The 18,902-nt window shown below is 37.8% G+C and overlaps 1 protein-coding gene across 1 annotated transcript in view; it reads right to left on the reverse strand.

The window, feature by feature from the left end:
• Positions 1-18,902, reverse strand: part of MMP16 (matrix metallopeptidase 16) — a 194,453-nt gene that overhangs the window by 98,920 nt on the left and 76,631 nt on the right. Inside the window, exon 2 of the mRNA XM_040586220.1 lies at positions 2,090-2,238. Coding sequence (XP_040442154.1) covers positions 2,090-2,238 — 149 coding nt within the window. The remainder of the gene's footprint in view (positions 1-2,089; positions 2,239-18,902) is intronic.

Genomic DNA, 18,902 nt, shown 5'->3' on the forward strand with positions numbered 1-18,902 from the left:
TAAATTAAGAGATGGCCTCTGCTTTTCCTTAGGTGACCACTTTCTGTCCTCTCTGTACAGCTGTGAACAGACTGTTTTTCTTTTAGTAAAATATATTTCCTCTTACAAACCTGCCACTAATTCTTTAATGTCTTTAAAAGGCTACTAGTTACTGGTACAGAAGTACTCTCCCTTTAAGGATAAGTCACTGAAACTGTATAAAGAGCCCAGTCTCCCCAGCCTGCAGATTGGATCATAAACTTACCTTTGAACATGTTTCTCTCACAAGGCATTTACTGCTATTGCACTGCACGTTCTAAGGTCCTTTAAATTCCTGAACTGAGGGATGTGTGATCAAATCACCTCCCCTTCAGGCACCCCCAAAATCTGCTTTGCTTTGTTGTTTCTGAATGCAATAATGCATGTGCCAGTAGAATAAAATGATTTTTCCAATCCTGCCAGCGTTTTGAGTAGTCTCTTCCCTAAACTCTAAATGATAGAAAAATCATTCCTATCAGCTACTTTACCAGAAAAGAATAATGAAAGATGACACATTGGGTTGGGAGTCATAAATGGGAAATGAAGGAGGATTCCCTCCTACTCTCCCCCCCCCGAAAAAATTTAGAGAAATAATAGAAACATATTTCAATGAAATAAATGTTGGAGAAATATATATAGTGACAGTACTATTTTGTTATTGTTTGCTTTTCAAGCAAAGTAACTTTCTAAAAATATAAGATAATCTTTATTGCATTTTAGCTGGAATGAGTCCAACAAACACTTCAAATCTTAGAATCATAGAATTGTTTAGGTTGGAAAAGGCCTTTGAGATCATCAAGTCCAACTGTTAACCCAGCACTGCCAAGTCCACCACTAAACCATGGCCATAAGCACCACATCTACATGTCTTTTAAATACCTCCAGGGATGGTGACTCCACCACCTCCCTGGGCAGCCTGTTCCAATGCTTGAACACACTTTCAGTGAAGGAATTTTTCCTATTATCAATATAAACCTCCCCTGGTGCAATCTGAGGCCATTTCTTCTTGTTTCATGATTTGTTACTTGGGAGAAGAGACCGACCCCCACCTGCCTACAAGCTCCTTTCAGGTAGTTGTAGAGAGCAACAAGGTCTCCCCTGAGCCTCCTCTTCTCCAGGCTGAACAGCCCCAGTTCCCTCAGCTGCTCCTCATCAGACTTGTGCTCCAGACCCTTCCCCAGCTCCGTTGCCCTTCTCTGGACATGCTCCAGCACCTCAACGTCCCTCTTGCAGTGAGGGGCCCAAACCTGAAGACAGAATTCAAGGTGCAGAGCACACCAGTGCTGAGTACAGGGGGACAATCGCTGCCCTAGTCCTGTTGTCTTAATCCCAGATACATTTTCTTTATTGTGTACTGATACTCTGGCTACTACTTTTTGCTGGCACATTTTAAAAACCTGGCATAGTACAGAGTTGTTTGAAGTGTCCTGTAATAGCTCTGTTTCACAAAGTTGCTCTGTGTTCAGTCTGTCAGTAAAATCAGACACTGCTGGCCTTGCACGACTTCAGAATTGCAAACAGCATGCAAAACTAACCCAGTTTCACTGCATGTTAAAATGACCACACTTGGTCTTTTGTTACTGGAAACCATTAAATGAATGGGCCAGGGGAATGTTTTCACTGAGGATAAGGAAATTTACACTTTTTATTTTCCAGTAAGAAAAGACTCTTTTGACTGTGAAACATTTCCTGAATTCTTGACAATTTTAAGCAGGTTTCTCCACTTCCACACTGATAATCTTTTGGCCCTTTCTTTAAGTAACCCTGAAACATTTTCTTTATAGTCACATGCCCAAAGGCAGAGAGCGGTTAGGCAAGTGACTACCTGCTACCATGAAATACAGAAGAAAAGGGTGGAGAAAAACAGGGGGGGGTGGGGGGGTGGGAAATGGAAAAAAAAAGAGGAAAAAAAGGCAAGGAAAGAGAGAAACATTTTAACTCCCCATCTGAAGCTGCAACACTATTTGGATATCCCAGTCACCCTGCTTCACGTGTTACACAATTTTTTCCATTTCTATTTTACCCTGATCGAAACAGAAAAGTCAAGAGCAGTTCAGTACCGGTTACTTACTCAATTGTGTTCCTGTCCACTTTTCCTGTCATATTAATGCCATAGAACTGCTGCATGGCAGCTATAGCTGATTGCATGGTTTCTGCAGAGCGCAACACCGACATTCGGGGGTCAGTTGGTGGAAGGTAGCCATACTTTTGTAACCATACCTGCAATGACAAGTGCAGTGGCTATTAAATAGAAATTAGAGGTAAAGAAAATGCTCCCCAGTAAATAATTAATTTTGTACCACATATAACGAAGTTTCTAATTTGCCAAGCATAAATCCTGTAAGTTTGGGGGGTGGTTGGGTTTTTTGGGGGGCAAAGAAGAAATTTTGGGGAGATTTTATGCCATCTCCTTTATTAAAGATTTGCTCTTTTAAGATTTACAGTGTTTTCTACCCAGAAACCAGACCTGTTTACTATCTGAATCTGCCTGCTTCAATTATTTATTTAATGTATGTATTTATTTGAAGTTACAAATGAAGCACCTAACCCTAGATCTAGGTACTTCAAGAAATTTTTAAAGCAGACAAAGTGTAAAATCTATAATATATGCCACATATAATTGACTGTCCACCAGGTCCATAATAATATTCACCAACTACAATAATGAATCTGCGATAGTTCCCACAGTTACACTATACTATTATCACCTCTCAAAAGATCTAAAAGAGATGGTGGGGAGATATTCAGCTTTTCTAGAAGAATATCAAAATCGCCTACTTATAAGCAAAGCAGGTGGCCAGCAGACAGTGAAGTAGGAGTCTGTCCCCACTTACAGGAAACTGCCTGATAAGAGGATCTTCCTTTTTAAATCAAGATGGTTTAGTGCCAACTGTTTACGCTCCTAATTGTGTAGAAGTGAGAGGGAGAAGGCACTGTCCAAATAACTGAAAGCTTTACGTTTTAAAGCCAGTATCTTAAGAACACCTGGAAAAATCCTCTGAAACATGCCGTCCTCTTCAGGAAATGTTTTATAAACAAGTAGCTGCGGTTTCTTAATGTTTCTAAATATTCTGCAAATCTAGCCTATACAAAACATAGTGTGGGACTTTTGAGGCAATGAGCTCACTGATTCATCTTTAAAAACGTCTCAGCTTCTCATCTAAGGACTGGAACTACTCACATGAATGAAAGGTGCATATATTGCCAATCTACAAGATACACTAAATGGTACTGCTGCAGCAACTTTCTCCCCAGTAACAAAATACCCGTGACCCCATAAATCTGATTTTCTGTTCTTTAAAAAAAAATGAATGGGTGAATAAATAATAAAGAAATAAAAAAATGGTTCAGCCACCTCTTTCAAACGCATCACATCCCAGTTCATGGGTTCTGAATCATTACATTAATGAATGCTACCCACCCACTCTCGCCTTACAGTATGCTGTGGGCTGTCTGCTTCATACAACACTTCCAGGGGTTTTTATCTGTTTATCCACACGGTTTATACACAGCCTAACACCAAACTGTGGAGCTTGCAACTTTCAGCCTGAAGTTTAGCCTGCAGAGTCCACCCAATTCAGTTGTGTGGCGGGTTAACCATGTTGGTAGTGCACTCCTCTCTTATAGATCCAGTGAAGAATCTCAAGGTGGATTAACTCATTGCTATGGTTCATTTTACTAACACTGAATATGTATTATAGCATTGGCTCGGTGTAAATAAAAGATCAAACTGGCAATTAAGATAGGGGAAACCTCCAGGTTACAAGTTCAGATAATTCTAAAATAAACAGGTTTACCTTCCCATAGTGAAGTTCAGACAAAATCTCAACAACATTTGTGAGCTCCACACAACAGGGAGATACAGTACAGACAGGATTAAGACTCAGCCTAACCTCTTTCACCTCCACACTATCTCTATATACAGAAGCCATTCATAAAAAGAGCAAAATTTTGTTTAATATTTAGGAAGATGATTTTATTTTCAATATTAATTAATTGCTACAATAAGTATCTACATCCACCTTTACACACTCCTGACTTCTTGCATTTTCAGCTTCAAGAGTGAACTTGTGAACACTAAGTTTGTGCTAGTTTTGGGTTATCACACAAATAATTTAGTTTACATGTTGCTTTGCACAGGAAGTCTGGGTTTCCTTCCATTATTGGAAGATAGCTCTGAAAGTCCAGCTGAAGCTGGAAGGTTGGCAAGAGCAATGCAATATGTGGAAACAAGACCATGGAAGTAAGAAATAAGTTTCACACAGAGTGGGTTGATTTCAATGTGGCACGTAGAGTCACTTTGAATTACTATTTACAACAAGAATATTTGAGAATTAGGTTATTTTGAGATTCGTCTTCTCAAATAAGTGATATTAAAACAAATGGGGTCAGTCAGGAAGAAAAATACTTTTGAGCAGCGTGTCACTATTGCCTAAGATGATTCCACTGTCTTGCCACCTTCTCAGCATGAATTCGGTATATAGACATAAAGCAGGGTTTTTCATGAATCTCTTTCAGGTGCTAAGGGCACACAAAATTGCTTGGCAGGCTTGTCAGACCACCTATCACCACTCAAAACTATCCTCACTGGGACATAACTGCAGGAGACAGAGGTATCGGGTTACAGGTAACCAAATTTCCCAGCAGCTAAACCTTGAGATATCTGAATCAGAAAAGCTATAAGCAGACAGACAGAAAAAAATAGCTCGGGGAGCACAGCTCATGGGAGAAGTGGAGGACAGAGGAAAAACTGGAACCTAGCAGGGTGACACTGCAGGCACAGAAAAGGAAACGAGGTGGCTCAGAAACAGCAGGAGAGATCAGTGTAGCCTTTCACCTTCTAGGAAGACTTAAATACAAGTTAAACACAGGATGCCTGATACAGTCGCTTCCTATCATTGAACAAAGGAATCAGACCATCTGGGTCTTCCCTCAGCCTGCAAAATAGCAACTAGAAGACACAGCCAACTCACTAGAAAGTCAAGTGACACCCTGAAAGCAAGTTTCTTTTTTTTGAAAAGTCATACAAATGAACCTCCAAGACTAATAACTGGTAAATGCTTGAGAGCTAGTAGCATTTTGCATCACTAAACTTAGTGCTACTAAATGCTACTAGTGTTTTGTCCTTGTTGGAAAGGATCATGAAACAAGATAAGAGACAACAAATCTGGGTCCTGTTGCATTCCTCAGATTCCTCAGTTTTCTGTTAATAAATTTTGAAGGACTTCGGCTCAGTCTGCCAGATACCTGAAATATATCCCTCAGATTCTGCTGTGCATAGTCCAAACGCTGGGAACTATGGAAGAGAAGCTTAATTTTAAAATGAAGTCACAAATAGATATGTGGGTAAAAGAACAAAGAGGAAAAGAAACAGAATGAGGCAGACACAGCAGGAGAACAAAGGAGCAGGATTTTCTTACATTTGAGGCAACCTATTAAAGAAATCATGAATTTCCCTCCTCCTTCTGTACTGAAAGTAGATGTGTCTCTGCCTTGATGTACTTCAGCAACGACAATGCAGTGCTGGCGAGCCACCTGTCATCCTGAGGAACTAATTTGTTTTGGAACAAGGAAATAGTGAAGTAGATCCCTCTAACACATAATGTCTGGGACACCAACAGAGACCTTTTGCACAGACTCAAAAATCAGTGGTATGTCCCATTCCTTTAAAGTTTAGGAAGACAAAATACTGCTAATTCAAGTGAAGTTTTCAGACAGGGTTTTCTTGTCCTGAAGCAAAATGAAAGTCATGGTAACCTCTCACGGTAGCCACAGGAAAACACAGCTGGAAGACAATGGGTTCCACTACTTCCCTCTCTATTATAGTTCTTTACTATCCTACTGCTGTGAAGTTTGCCTTAGAGTTGAATCTCCCTTACTATAAGGCTGTAACATGTTTTACCTGCAACGGGTGAGGGGAACCAATTATTCCTTTCCCCACTGCAGTGGCTTATTATGTATTTGAACTCTCTTATGTGAGTCACTCTTTCTATTCTTTTTTAAATAAAGAAAACTCTTGTTTAATCTTACTTCATTGTCCATATTAACCTCCAGGAAACTAGAAGGCAAAATCTATCTTTACTAAGCACCTGCTCGCACGAGATGTGTATGTTAGTTCCCATTCTTAGCCTATTGACAAACACTGCAGTTCAGTTGCAGTGTTAGGAGTAATACAGAAGAACACTCAAACACTTCATTTTGGAATACACACACTCTCAGACACACTCCCGCACCACCCCTCAAAAAAACCAAACCCAAACCCAGAAAAAAAATTACCCTAAAATATTTTTTATCACAAACTGAAATTCAAGGCTTATGTCCCATTTATCAATAAATTTTAAACCATGCTTTAAACATATTTTTCCCAGCAGAAAAATTCCTTCACCGTAATTCCACCTTCTCTTTTCATAATTGTAAGAAAAAAGATAAACAGAATCCATTGGTGATGAAAGCTGTAGTGATGCTAGGAATTTGTTGGGGGCCTGCCACTTCTGCAGGAGACCACAGCACCTGTAAGTGCTCAGCACATGAGCTATATCACCTTCTAGATTTTGAATGTCATTGACTAGATGCCTAAGGTTTGAGGGGGGGCTCGATGATGATGAAGAGATTTTTTTGTTTTAGTTTTTAACTGCTACTAATGCTATGCTATATGGATCATCTGGCTACGGCATAGATAGCACTAGGTCACATGGTTGTATGTTTGTCTCTAAAGGATAAAGCATGGGCTAACTTAAAGTGTATTAAATACACCAATGGACTTCACCAATTCACATCTTTGCTGGTTTGGGAAGACAGAGTGGTCTTGAAAACAGTATATTATGTTGACACCAGTTACTAAGAACAAAGAAAATCCATATATCATCAAAGATTAAGCAAGATTTTTATTAAGATAATCAGAATTTCAGAAAGCGTACTGTTTTCTAAGATAAAATTGTTCATTTTTTGACAGTTCCTCTAAGAGAACTTATCGACAAATTATTAATGGTCCTGAGCAACAGTACATAGTATAAGCTACAGTACAATTATTTTCTATGAACCTGAAAGCTTAGTAAATCACAGTCTAATAAATCACCGGCCAAAACAATTTCATAAACACCTTCAGTAGTGTAGCTGTATATTATTATTCTTCAGATATTCCTGTTCCATTTTTACATTTTGTCATGCAAACAAAATTTTTATTAGTACTGAGTTAAAACACGAGTTTTCAAAATTTCAAAATACTTTTACTTTTGTTTTTAATACACTTCCACCAAAGACACTATAAGTACAATGATTTAAAAGATCTGAGTGATTAATGAGACTTATACTTTCAAAAAAGCGTACATTTAAGGATCTAACTTACACTGATCACCACAAGATTTAACAGTTCAAGTGCTTGATGTCCTTTTGAAAAGAGTTGAAGGTTTTCACTATGGTATGGATAAACAAGCTAACTCTGGAATTAGTATCCACATGACCAGGTAATTCCTCCATTTAGGTCAATTAATCATGGCCAATGGTGTATTTTGATTAGACCTAACTATTGCAGCTAATACTGACTTTTCAGTGACAACTTGATAGCCAGCCAGACAGAGATAGAAGTGTTTACATAGGGCATTACAGGGTATCTCCGCTGGTTTTTCTACTTATTATCTCTAACACCAGCAGTTCCTCATTGGTGATGTTTATTCTTTTTAACAGGAAAAACTGATGTGAATTTACAGAATAGGTATACAGTGTACAGTATCTATCTAGTAAGAAAAATATTTCAAAAAAAAAGCCTGTAACAACAACATGTAGTCCAGAAGAATCTAACCTAGTCTATCAGAAATGTCTATAGAATAAGAACAAGAATTATGATAGATAATATAACAGATTAATGGTTATGATTGGTTTGCTACCTATGGTTGTAATTTAAGATAACTAATCCTTGACATCTAAAAAAGAGCCTGCATGCTCAGAATACATTAGTCTGGAATGGCCAAAACCAAATCCACTTCTTGGAAATTGTATAGCAGGGTGGAAAAGATCTTAAATAGAAGGAATCATCTCCAGTCCAAGCTACTATCTTTTCTGTTATTATGAACATGCCAAAAAGAAAAAGTCAGTATAGCAACTTGCAAAATTTAGTTCTTCAATGACCTAAACTAGAAAGTGACCAACTTCTTTTCTTAGGAATTACTGTGATAACCTGTCCTGGTTTCAGCTGGGATTGAGTTAATTTTCTTCTTAGTACAGTGCTGTGTTTTGGCTGTGATGTGAGAGCAATGCCCGAGAGGGCTGGAGGGGCACAGGACACTGGGAGGGGACACAGCCAGGACAAGTGACCCAAGCTAGCCAAAGAGGTATTCCATACCGTATGGCGTCATGCCGAGTATATAAACTGGGGGAAGCAGGAGCGGGGGGACATCCAGCATTATGGTGTTTGTCTTCCTGAGTAACTGTTAGGTGTGATGGAGCCCGGCTTTCCTGGGGATGGCTGAACACCTCCCTGCCTATGGGAAGTGGTGAATGAATTCCTTGCCTTGCTTTGCTTGCGTGCATGGCTGTTGCTTTACCTATTAAATTGTTCTTATCTCAACCCTTGAGTTTTACATTCCTTTCCAATTCTCTTCCCCATCTCTCTGTGTGAGGGGGAGTGAGCAAGCAGCTGCGTGGTGCTTGGTTGCTGGACAGGGTTAAACTACGACATAGCCCCACCAAAAAATAATTGAGATGTGGTATTGGCGCAGTCTTAGACACATTAATAACGGTTACCTTTATCACAGATTACAGAATTTGTAACAAGGACTTGATAATTCAGAAAAGTCTGTGGGATGTCTAGGTTGCAGGCTGCTCCATAATAAATACTTAGATGCAGTACTGGAAGTAGCAGAGTTGAGCCTACAGTGGGCCAAAGAAGAGGGTAAATTGGTCCCCACAGATTTCAGTTGCTGCAGCTAGATAGTTCAAAATCAGTTGAGGCATCTGCACTGTTATAGTATGTATATGCTTACAGGTTTTTATGCATTTCTGCTACAAAATGGATGTGAAGCAACATTCATATTGCATGTCTCAGACAGTACAAAACCAGGTTTACCAACACACGATCTTGTATGTCTCTTCCTACATGAACTCAGGAGAGAAGGGACAGAGCCTGGAATTTCTATAGCGACCGAGACAATTTTTAAAGCGAGCTCCTCTCCCCTGAGAGAGGTAGCTCCATTGCAAGGATCCAGACTGCAGCGAAAGGCCAGAGTCTCTGCCTGGTTAATGACCTGAACCAAACTCAGAGTCTAAGGAGTTCAAGGACCTACCAGTAAGTGGCAGATGTGGGATCTGCATGTAACACTGTGCTTGACAGGCTCTGAAATACACTTGGAACAGGGATCAGGTACTCCCCAGCTCCAAAGGCAGGTGTTACATTGGTCATTCACTACTGCTGCGTGTCTGTACTGAGAGTGGGTTAGTGCTGTAACAACTATGACACAAATCCTTGCCCTGGAAAGAAACTCCTCGTACCTTCATTGTTCCCTGTAGCAATATGCACAGTTAAAACAGACTGCAGAATGTGAACCTTACGTGTTAGCTGCTCAGGGTAGTTTTCTCCAGTCACTAACAGAAATTGTGGGAGAAGTTTGGCATGAACCCAGACCAGTGGAAACACTTCCACAAATAAAACTAACAGTTCTAGTAGATGTAAACACTCAGTCACGAGCACATGTTAGGGGACACTGTCACTACACCTTACTAGAATGCCTATCGCTTCTAGGAAAATATGAAGTGCTCTGCAGGAATAAGGATGCTGTGTTGAATAATCTGGCCAAAGAAGTCATGACTGCTTCAGAAAAAAAGAAAAAAAAAACTTCTAAGGTCATGAAGACGACTAAGTGATTGGAGCATTTCTTCTATGAGAAAAGACTGAGAGAGCTGGGACTGTTCTGCCTAGAGAAGAGGAGGCTCAGGGGTTATCTTATCTATATATACAAATTTCTGAAGGAAGGGAGTAGAGAACATAGAGCCAGGCTCTTTTTAGTGGTGCTCAGTGGTGGGACCAGAGGCAGTGGGCACAAAGTGAAACACAGGAGGTTCCCTTTCAGCATAAGGAAACACTTTTTCACTTGAGGGTGGTCAAACACTGGCACAGGTTGCCCAGAGACATCGCAGAGTCTCCATTCTTGGAGATACTCAAAAGCCATCTGGACATGGTCCTGGGCAGCCTTCTCTAGGTGGCCCTGCTTGAGCAGGAGGTTTGACCAAATGACCTTCAAAGGTCCCTTCCAACCTCAACCATTCTGTGTTAACTCTGTGATTCCAGACTGAAAGCCCCAAAACTTATCCTGAAGACTTATAGAATCCTGCTTATACTGGCTCAAAGCATAGAAAAGTCCCTGAGGGATTAGAAATCCAGGTAAGTCGCTACTTTATATTTTTACAGGTTTTTTCACCCAAAGTCTGTTGTAACAATTACTTTAAAATTACTCCATACTAATTCTCATATGGTCAAACAAAACAATAGACTCTTTTACTGCATACGCTACTCTCAAACTGAAGTGGATGTATATTTTAGCTCACACAGAGAAAGTGCATAGGTCCATACAGGAATATGTCCTGAGGCTGGCCAGTTTAAATTAGCAGTTCTAACAGAATGTTCTCTTGATGTCACTGCAAAACTTTGGTTTGAAACAGGAGACTGCTAACTTTGGCTAAACATGCATTCATTGAAAATTATGTTTACAGTGACTGATTTTCTTAAGACAGTCACTCTCCTCATGGAGAAGGGAAGACTTCGTTTGGTATTATAGCTCACATGCTTGTACCCAGTGTCATTCCAAGATCTCCAAGACAGGAAGAACGGGAGTTTAGGAGGGAAAACATGCCTACATACTTACATTCCTAAACAGCCAACATGTTTTATGGACCCTCTTACTTTGGCCAACAAGGCACTGACGCTGCTTCTAACATGATCAAAAAAAATAATAACAATAAAAAAAAAACCTGACAGAGAATCAGAATATATGAATATGGGAACACTAGTTACTGTCATTTATGCAGAAGTCAGATAGTTTGCTATAAGAAGGAACAGAGTCCCATTGTGCTGCACTGAACAAACTAAGAATGAGAGTCAACTCCTCCACCAGAAATAGATGTGTGAAATGAAGAAACAGTTTGTAGGAAGGACAGGCTGAAAACCCCTATGTACAAGGGGTGTTGAGTAATTTAATCTTTTAAACAAGATAAAATAGAAAAAATACTGAGTAATTCTTAGTAGTCATCCACAGTCATTGAAAAAAAATACAGTCTTGGCGGTAACAAACTATCTAGAAGAGTGTTGCAAAATTAGGAAAAAAAGTTATGTTCAAAGATGAAAATAAGTGCCAGGAAATTAATTCTCCACAGAGATCTCTTTCTAGAACACCTATTCAATAACACATTTTATTTATGAATGTCAGACTAAGGAAGAACTTGGGTGCAATTTTATAACTTTCTGCCTGATAGCTAAGCAGTCTGGGTTCTGGTATACATTGGTTGGATGGCACTTTGAGAAACTTGGCCTAGTGGAAGGTGTCCCTGTGCATGGCAGTAGGGCTGAGACAAGATGATCTTTAAGGTCTTTTCCAACACAAACTATTCTACAATTCTATGATTTTGCAAGACTTGTAGTCTACTTTTTTGACAACCATCATATTGCAGTGTATGGAGATTGCCCACAAGATTCCATAACCTCCAGTCCCTATAAGAATTATTTTATTTGTTGAATCTTTTACTTTTTTTTTGCCTCTTTCTCTCCCTCTTAGTGTATATGCTGAGAGGTTATTTGTATTCCTGCCTGGAATATCCTTGATCTTTGCTGGGTCTAATTTTTTTTCTCTTTCTTTTACTGTTTTCTATGGCTTGTTGTATGTAACTGTGGTGTTCATTCAGGTGACTGTATCCCAGAACACGACTGGCCAGATCAAGGTGAATGGCATATATCAAAAGAAATGATGAGGCTCGAGTCAGAACAATCTTGGTTGAGCCACAGGCCCATTACGTGTTCCTGGGAAAATCAGCTAGCTTTTGTGGTAGCAAAAATGTGTGATGCTAACAAATGTTTCTCAACACAGCATTGCAAGAATCCCGACAGGGCTTGGAACATACAAAATGCTACAAAAATGCAACTATCATTTGGTGATGTATCGAGGCAAGAGCTCAAAATGACTCTTTCATCACACTCCAGATTACCCGACCTTGTCATTGCCTTGGTATTAGCATCTTTGATCCTTATAGCTTTGCAATACCCCACCTGCAAGCTGATTGTTTTGGTCTAATCCATCTATATATTGCCAGCATTATTTTTACTATGCCTATTATCATCACAGTATTTTAGCACAGAATGTTTCTTTTATTTCACTGTTTCTAAAAGCAAACAGGGAACTGAAGACTAACCAGGGAAATAGAGTTTGCTGCTCAGATCTACAACTTAGCTCTTGCTTGGACTTTTTTTTTCTTCTATTTTAGGTACCACAAGAGAAAGACCTATCTCCCTTCACGCACATATTCTAAACAACTAAAGCAACGTATTTCATCATGAATTCATGAGGACTGCCTCGCTACTTCCATCACCATACTACAAGCAGTGAAGTCTCAAGATAGTTGGCACTAGCTGGAAATGGCCCCATACACTTTCAGGCTCCCAGAATATAATAGCAGTCAAAGATGTACTTCGAAAGAGAGACATTCATATCAGTAAAATTTAGCAGTAATGTAGGATTTTTCCTCACAGACTGTAAAAATCATTAGCAGCAGCTACATTGGACAAATAGAAACTGTATACTACTGTACGACTAATGTAAAAAATCTGTTATTTAGTATATCTTCTATGGCAGAATTATAAATTACATGCTGTCACGTAAAAAATAGAAAACAAACACAAAACCCCACCAACAGTGTATCAACCAAAAATACATTAATCAGCACTGCTCTTTTTTATATGTCCCAACAGGTTTCTTAATGTACTAAAACTTTGTTCTAAGGTATTTCTATATGAAATACATAAATACATAATGTACCAACAGATGGTGTTGTGCTACTTTAGAAAGGCTTGTGGGAAGGTACTCCATTGTAATAAAATCAAATGGTCAAGCTACAAAGTTCCCTTGGGGAAATGATTATTCAAACCATTATCTGACACTTGAATCCATTAGAAAAAATAACTTTACTACTATAGTTTAAGCAGTTTTACGTTTACATCAGTGAAGTAGATGAACTGCCAGTTAAACATCTATAGGAAATGTGACATGGCCAAATTATTTGTTTTCCTCTGAATCACTTAAATCATTTATCTTTAATTATCTTCATTATAAGAAGTTTTTTCTCATTTTACAGACATAAGAAACATAACATCTTGAATCCTAAACACATCCATTGAATATATATGCAAATATTTACTGCATATATATCAATATCATTAATATTTTTATATGATCTATTAAACTGAAATTGCATTAAAGCAAAAGAATAGAAATACAACAATGCATCACATATCTTTGGTGGGTTTGTATTTCATAGCTTTTTTTACAGCACCTTTACAGAGGAGACTGCACGTAAATTCATACTGTCCTGCACATCAGCAGTGTTTGAATGTCTGTTTGTACAAAAACAACTGTCTATGCTCAAGTCAGCAGCAAAATTGCCTTCAGCGGAAACAGGAAGTATTTAACTGAATCAGTTTCTTTATTTTGTTACATGTTATTTTTACTTGTTCCCTTTCTATGCCTTTTCAACAATCAGTAATGTCACTACTACTTGCAATATAAGCTTTTATGGCTCAGTATGCTTTTCTCCTGCGGTGAAAAGAGTTTTTAAATATAAATTGATACTAAACCTAATTTTAACTTAAAAATATATTTTTTTCTGTCTTCTGCTTTTTAAAGTCAGATATTTCAGATGTAAAATTTAAGATTTAAATTTAAAAAATCAGATGCTGTTCTTGCTTTCTGGATATCGTTCCATATTTTAGAAATCCTTCTTTTTTACAATCAAGTTGCTAAAAGATCTGTGATATTTTCAGTACTATAACAGCTCTTTGAAAAGTCTGATTTATGTTTGTCTGCAGAAACCTGTAGATAGAAGATGAGCACAGATTTTACAAGTACATAAAACCTACACAGAGTATCAGTTTGTCATTTCCCAGGGAGAGGATACAATACTGTGGTTTCCCGAATTATTTGGTCCACACAGCAGAATGAAAACAAACAAAAAAAAGTAAATATTACCACACAACATCATTTGAAAGAAAAACCTTGTAACTTCTGCAAGGAGGCCATGAAGCTAATGGAGAGAAGGAAGTAAAATCCCCAAAATGTACGATTTCTTAGAACTAATGCATCCAGTTGTGGGGAGGAAGAAGGGTAAGGTTTTAATTCAGCCACTCTCCCTGTTTTGCAATGTAAGCAATCAGCTACATAATAACTCTATCTGATCAGAAGCTGTGATGATGAAAAGGAAAAAGCAGTACAGAAAGCAGCTCATCCTCTGTACCATCCTCTTTTATTTTCTGACTTACTCCCCAGTTTTGAAAATGCTGATCCAGTAGAGGAGTTTCCACAGGATATTGAACTGTAATTAATGTTTCTTACTTTCATTTCCATCCCTTCTTCAGAAAATGCCCATGGGAGATGACTCTGCCACAGGGAGGGCAGGGATCAATCAGAATTTAGCACTTCCATTTTTACATGCTTGCTTCTAATGATTTTCTCTGATAATTTATGCAAATTACACTTGTCTTATTTTCCTTTCCTATGTGTGGTTCACATGCAGCCAGACAGTGATGGAGCCAGACAGCGCCCTACAACTGAAGAGGTAACAACACTACTGGTTACAAATTTTTACCTTTTTTTTTTTTTTTTTTTAATTACCTTCAACAATGATCACATACCTTTCATAAACTCTGCTTCAGCATGGATTGCAATAGGTGAATACAGTAACTTTTCTGTATGGAGTTCAAATCTTAAGTAGTAAGAAAAGGTGAATTAAGTATGGATAAGAAACTATCTGCGCTTCAAATCACTATGGAATCTATCTCAATTGACTCCTGCTGTAGATGTTAAGGTGAAGAAAAAAGACAAAGTGCAGAGAAAGGTTTCTTGCCTGCTATAATAAAGACAACAATTCTGAAGTAAAGCATCCCCTTTCCTTGAAACCATCTCTGTGTATATTAGTGTCAGAATATGATCAACTCAGGCTAGCTGCGTTAGCCTCCTACTTTCATAAAGATAAAGAAACCCTCATACTTCATTTGATAAGTAAGTCTATTTTGCTCACAGTACACTAACTCGCCAACTGTTTGTAAATGTTCCGCAAATAGCAGAAAGACTGCATATATTTCAGTACATCTGCAATTCTCTTTCTTTTCTTTCTTTTTTTTTTTTTAATCCTCTAAACTATTTTTGTTAAAGGGCAGGATTACAAAAATAGAAGGGGGGAAGGGCAAGTGGTGGATTGATGCAAGTGAGGGATGTGACAAGGTGATTCCTGCAGACAGAAAGGGACACACAGTAACTGCTTCAAAGCAAACCGCAGGTAAATTATTAGGTCCCCTATGGGCTATGGTCATGTGTGCTGCAATTTGAAAATGTAATAGAACAATTTTAGCTTTGCTTAATTAGAACTTTATTATGCTGTGAATTCCTGAATACTCTCAATAGCCATAGGTTCAGATGGACGCTTAGAGCACTCGCTACCTGGCAGAACTCATTCAGGTGTCTCTATCAACCAACAGCCAGATTAGGATTTATCAATACTCATATAAATATATTAAAAAAATAAGTTGCTAAAGGAAAATATTTTCCTTACACTCATCACTGGTGACATTTATAAAGCTCAGTCATTATAGAGGTTTGGGGCTTTTTTGTATAAAGACATTGTTTTTCTAGCTCAAACACGCAAATGAAATCAAAATAGCACACAAAAAAAGCAAGGTAAAACTACATGTGTATGCTTTTCTGTTTGGTTTCTTTTTCCTCCTGAGAGACATGGTCATGCATGCAATTGAGAAGGATGATATGCAAAACAAGTAACCTAGTACATTTTAGAAATTATATTTGCAATTAATTAACATAATATGTCCTGTATTCTCATAGCAATGTCATTAGTATGCTAATCCTGTGAACCTAATATTTAAGTATCCCAAGCAGCACATTATTTGATATTTGTTTTCAGCTTAACATTAGGTTTTTAGACTTGGTCTACCATAAACTAGAGGCAAAATTAGAGATGGTATTATCCTATTCAGCAATTAAGTCCAAATTTCCAAAAGTATATATACATTTTTGTACAGTTTGAAACTGCAAATGAGAACAGCTTTTGCATGTATTGAAGCCAAGGGTGTTTACAACTGTTTATCTATGTATGTGTACATATGCTTAAGAGAAAAATCACACGTTTTTTTCAGTTTTGGTCTTAGAAACAAGAAAAAATGTTTTAGTATAGTGATCAAGTTAACAATTGTTAATAGACAAACTGAGTATTTGATTTCTCAGCTCCTATCAGGAAGGAGGAAGAAACCTTAGGAAAAAGGAACAGTGTACATTTTGCTATACTGGGGGGATGGGGAGAAAAAAAAAAAAAAAAAGAAAACCAGGGTTAGGAATCAAATGAAGTCCTGCATTTTGCAAACATTAAGCTCTCCTCAGATTAAGTTACCTTAGAACTTCAACTAAGGAGCGAACACCCCAAACCCCTCCTGCCTATGACCCATGTATGATGAACAAAAATCCACGTTATTATTGACTTCACATAAACTGGCCAGGATACACTGTTTTAGTCCTGAACAGAACAGACACACAAAACATTTTCAATTGAGATCTTCCAATAGGTGGTGGACATCATGGAAGTAGTACTCTCATTTTGCTGTCTCTTTTTTTCTGCATGACAGCTAAACTAGAGCTTATTTTACACTTGGAATAGTTTTGACTTCCTACAAGTAAAAGCTAACAGTATGCTTCTGCGTTGTTTAAGGATGATATTTGTATGATAAACATGTGCACTATAAATTCCATTTTTATCAAGCACCACCTCCTTACCTTAAAATTGTGCAGTTCACCTTCATCATACCTATTCTAAGGTTCAATTTTTTTTAATACATGCTTGTCACATCATACTTTTTTCCATAAGCAATTTTCCACAAAAAGTAATTTTCCTTCTTTCTCCCAATTTAAAGAATATTCAGTTGAGGAAAGTGATAAAGGTACTCCTCCTTTTTTAACAATGAGAATTTCATGTTACTAAAAAGTAAGAATTCCTAGTGTTACCTTTTAATTTTGGAATGCTGTATGAGATCAGCTTTTAAAGCAATAACAGCTTTCTAACTCAACAATCTAACTTGGGTTAAATTTAAAAGCTTTTTAAATATATCATAAGGACTCAAGTCTTTTTTAGTTTAATAGTGGATTTAATAACACAGCTATTATCTGAACAGAAAATGTTGCAAAGATGACTTCTTGAATCTGCAAAGGAGTACTTGATGTGCTCACGCTGCTCTTTGATGATCTTATAAGAAGGAGCAGGGATATGAGCAGGGATATGAGAAGTTTCTAGAGTGAAATTTGTGAGGAATCCTGTTGCTGAAAAAGCTACCTGTAGCACAGGGATGTAAATGGAGGCTCAAGGAATGGCAGCAACCTTTCTTTTCTTTCCATTTGTAGCAGAAAGTTTGAAGAAGCAGTGATGGAGACAAAGTTTGCAACTTGATACATATTTGAAGAATGTTCTCCTACCTTACAACTATTGAAGGACAGAGCTTCAAAGTTACCAAGCACCTAAGTGTCAGAAGTGGATTTGAAGATGCTAAGACATTACCTTAACAGAAACTATAGCCAACTTTCCATTAGTTGTTAAGGTACCTATGGTCACTGAAGCATGTCATGTATCTTCTCCATGAAGTTCAGCATTATAATGCTTAGGAACCTAAAGTTGCCAGGTGGAAAACAGGTTTTCTCCTCATTCAGTTTTATAGGTAAGAAATAAGATAAGGTCACATAGCCATGCTGCCAAAAAGTGAGGTATGCCTAATGAAATGAGTCTCTAGCAAGTGGTGGTTTTAGATTCACAAAATTTAATTGATCTCTAGTTCTCTTTCCTTTTCTTTTCTCCTTTCTAGAGCAGAAATGCCGTCTTGATTCAGCATTGGGTAAGTTTTGCAGATGATCTGAAAACAAAGTAAAGCTAAAGGTTCTTATAATGTCGAAACCTCTTAACTGATTGTACGTACTCAGGCCAGGGTCATTATCTCTATATAATCATGATAAGTGATTGAAAATTAATTATGGGACTAAACATGGGACATTTCACACTGGATTGTCTCAGTGGTGCTCCATCTCCTGTCTCAGTGAAAACTTCTTATTGGACAATTATGGAATAAGCTGGATATCAGGGTAAATTAATTTTCACCTCACCAGTTGAAGGCTGTTTTTTTAAAAAAAGCAGTTTTCACTTCAAAGTTTACTGTCCGCTTCAACTGATCTGCATTAAATTTTGAAAAGCCAAATAGAACTCAGTTTAGCTATTCTTATTCTTAAGGCCGATTGTACTTAGTCACTTCAAATGAAACAATATTAACACACACCCTTATAAAAAGGCATTCCTGTACTCAAACTTCTCCTCAACCTTTTCTAGAATTCTGTCTCTTCCTGATGAATCACTTCCTGAGATGAAGTTGTCAGAACCTAAAAAACACTACGTAAGAAAATAGTAACAGATTAGCTTAATGATATTAAAATATTACAGATTTTGTATAACTGTTTTTATAAAATGTCCTGGCATTTTGCTTTTGTAGCACACTGCACAGCTGTTTTTGCTGAGCTGTCCAAAACATTGCCCAAGTCTCTTCCCTCTGTGACTACAATTAATTTAGAAACCTGCAACGTGTGTGAGAAATTCAA

This window comes from Falco naumanni, chromosome 3, assembly GCF_017639655.2.
Source record: "Falco naumanni isolate bFalNau1 chromosome 3, bFalNau1.pat, whole genome shotgun sequence".
Taxonomy (NCBI): domain Eukaryota; kingdom Metazoa; phylum Chordata; class Aves; order Falconiformes; family Falconidae; genus Falco; species Falco naumanni.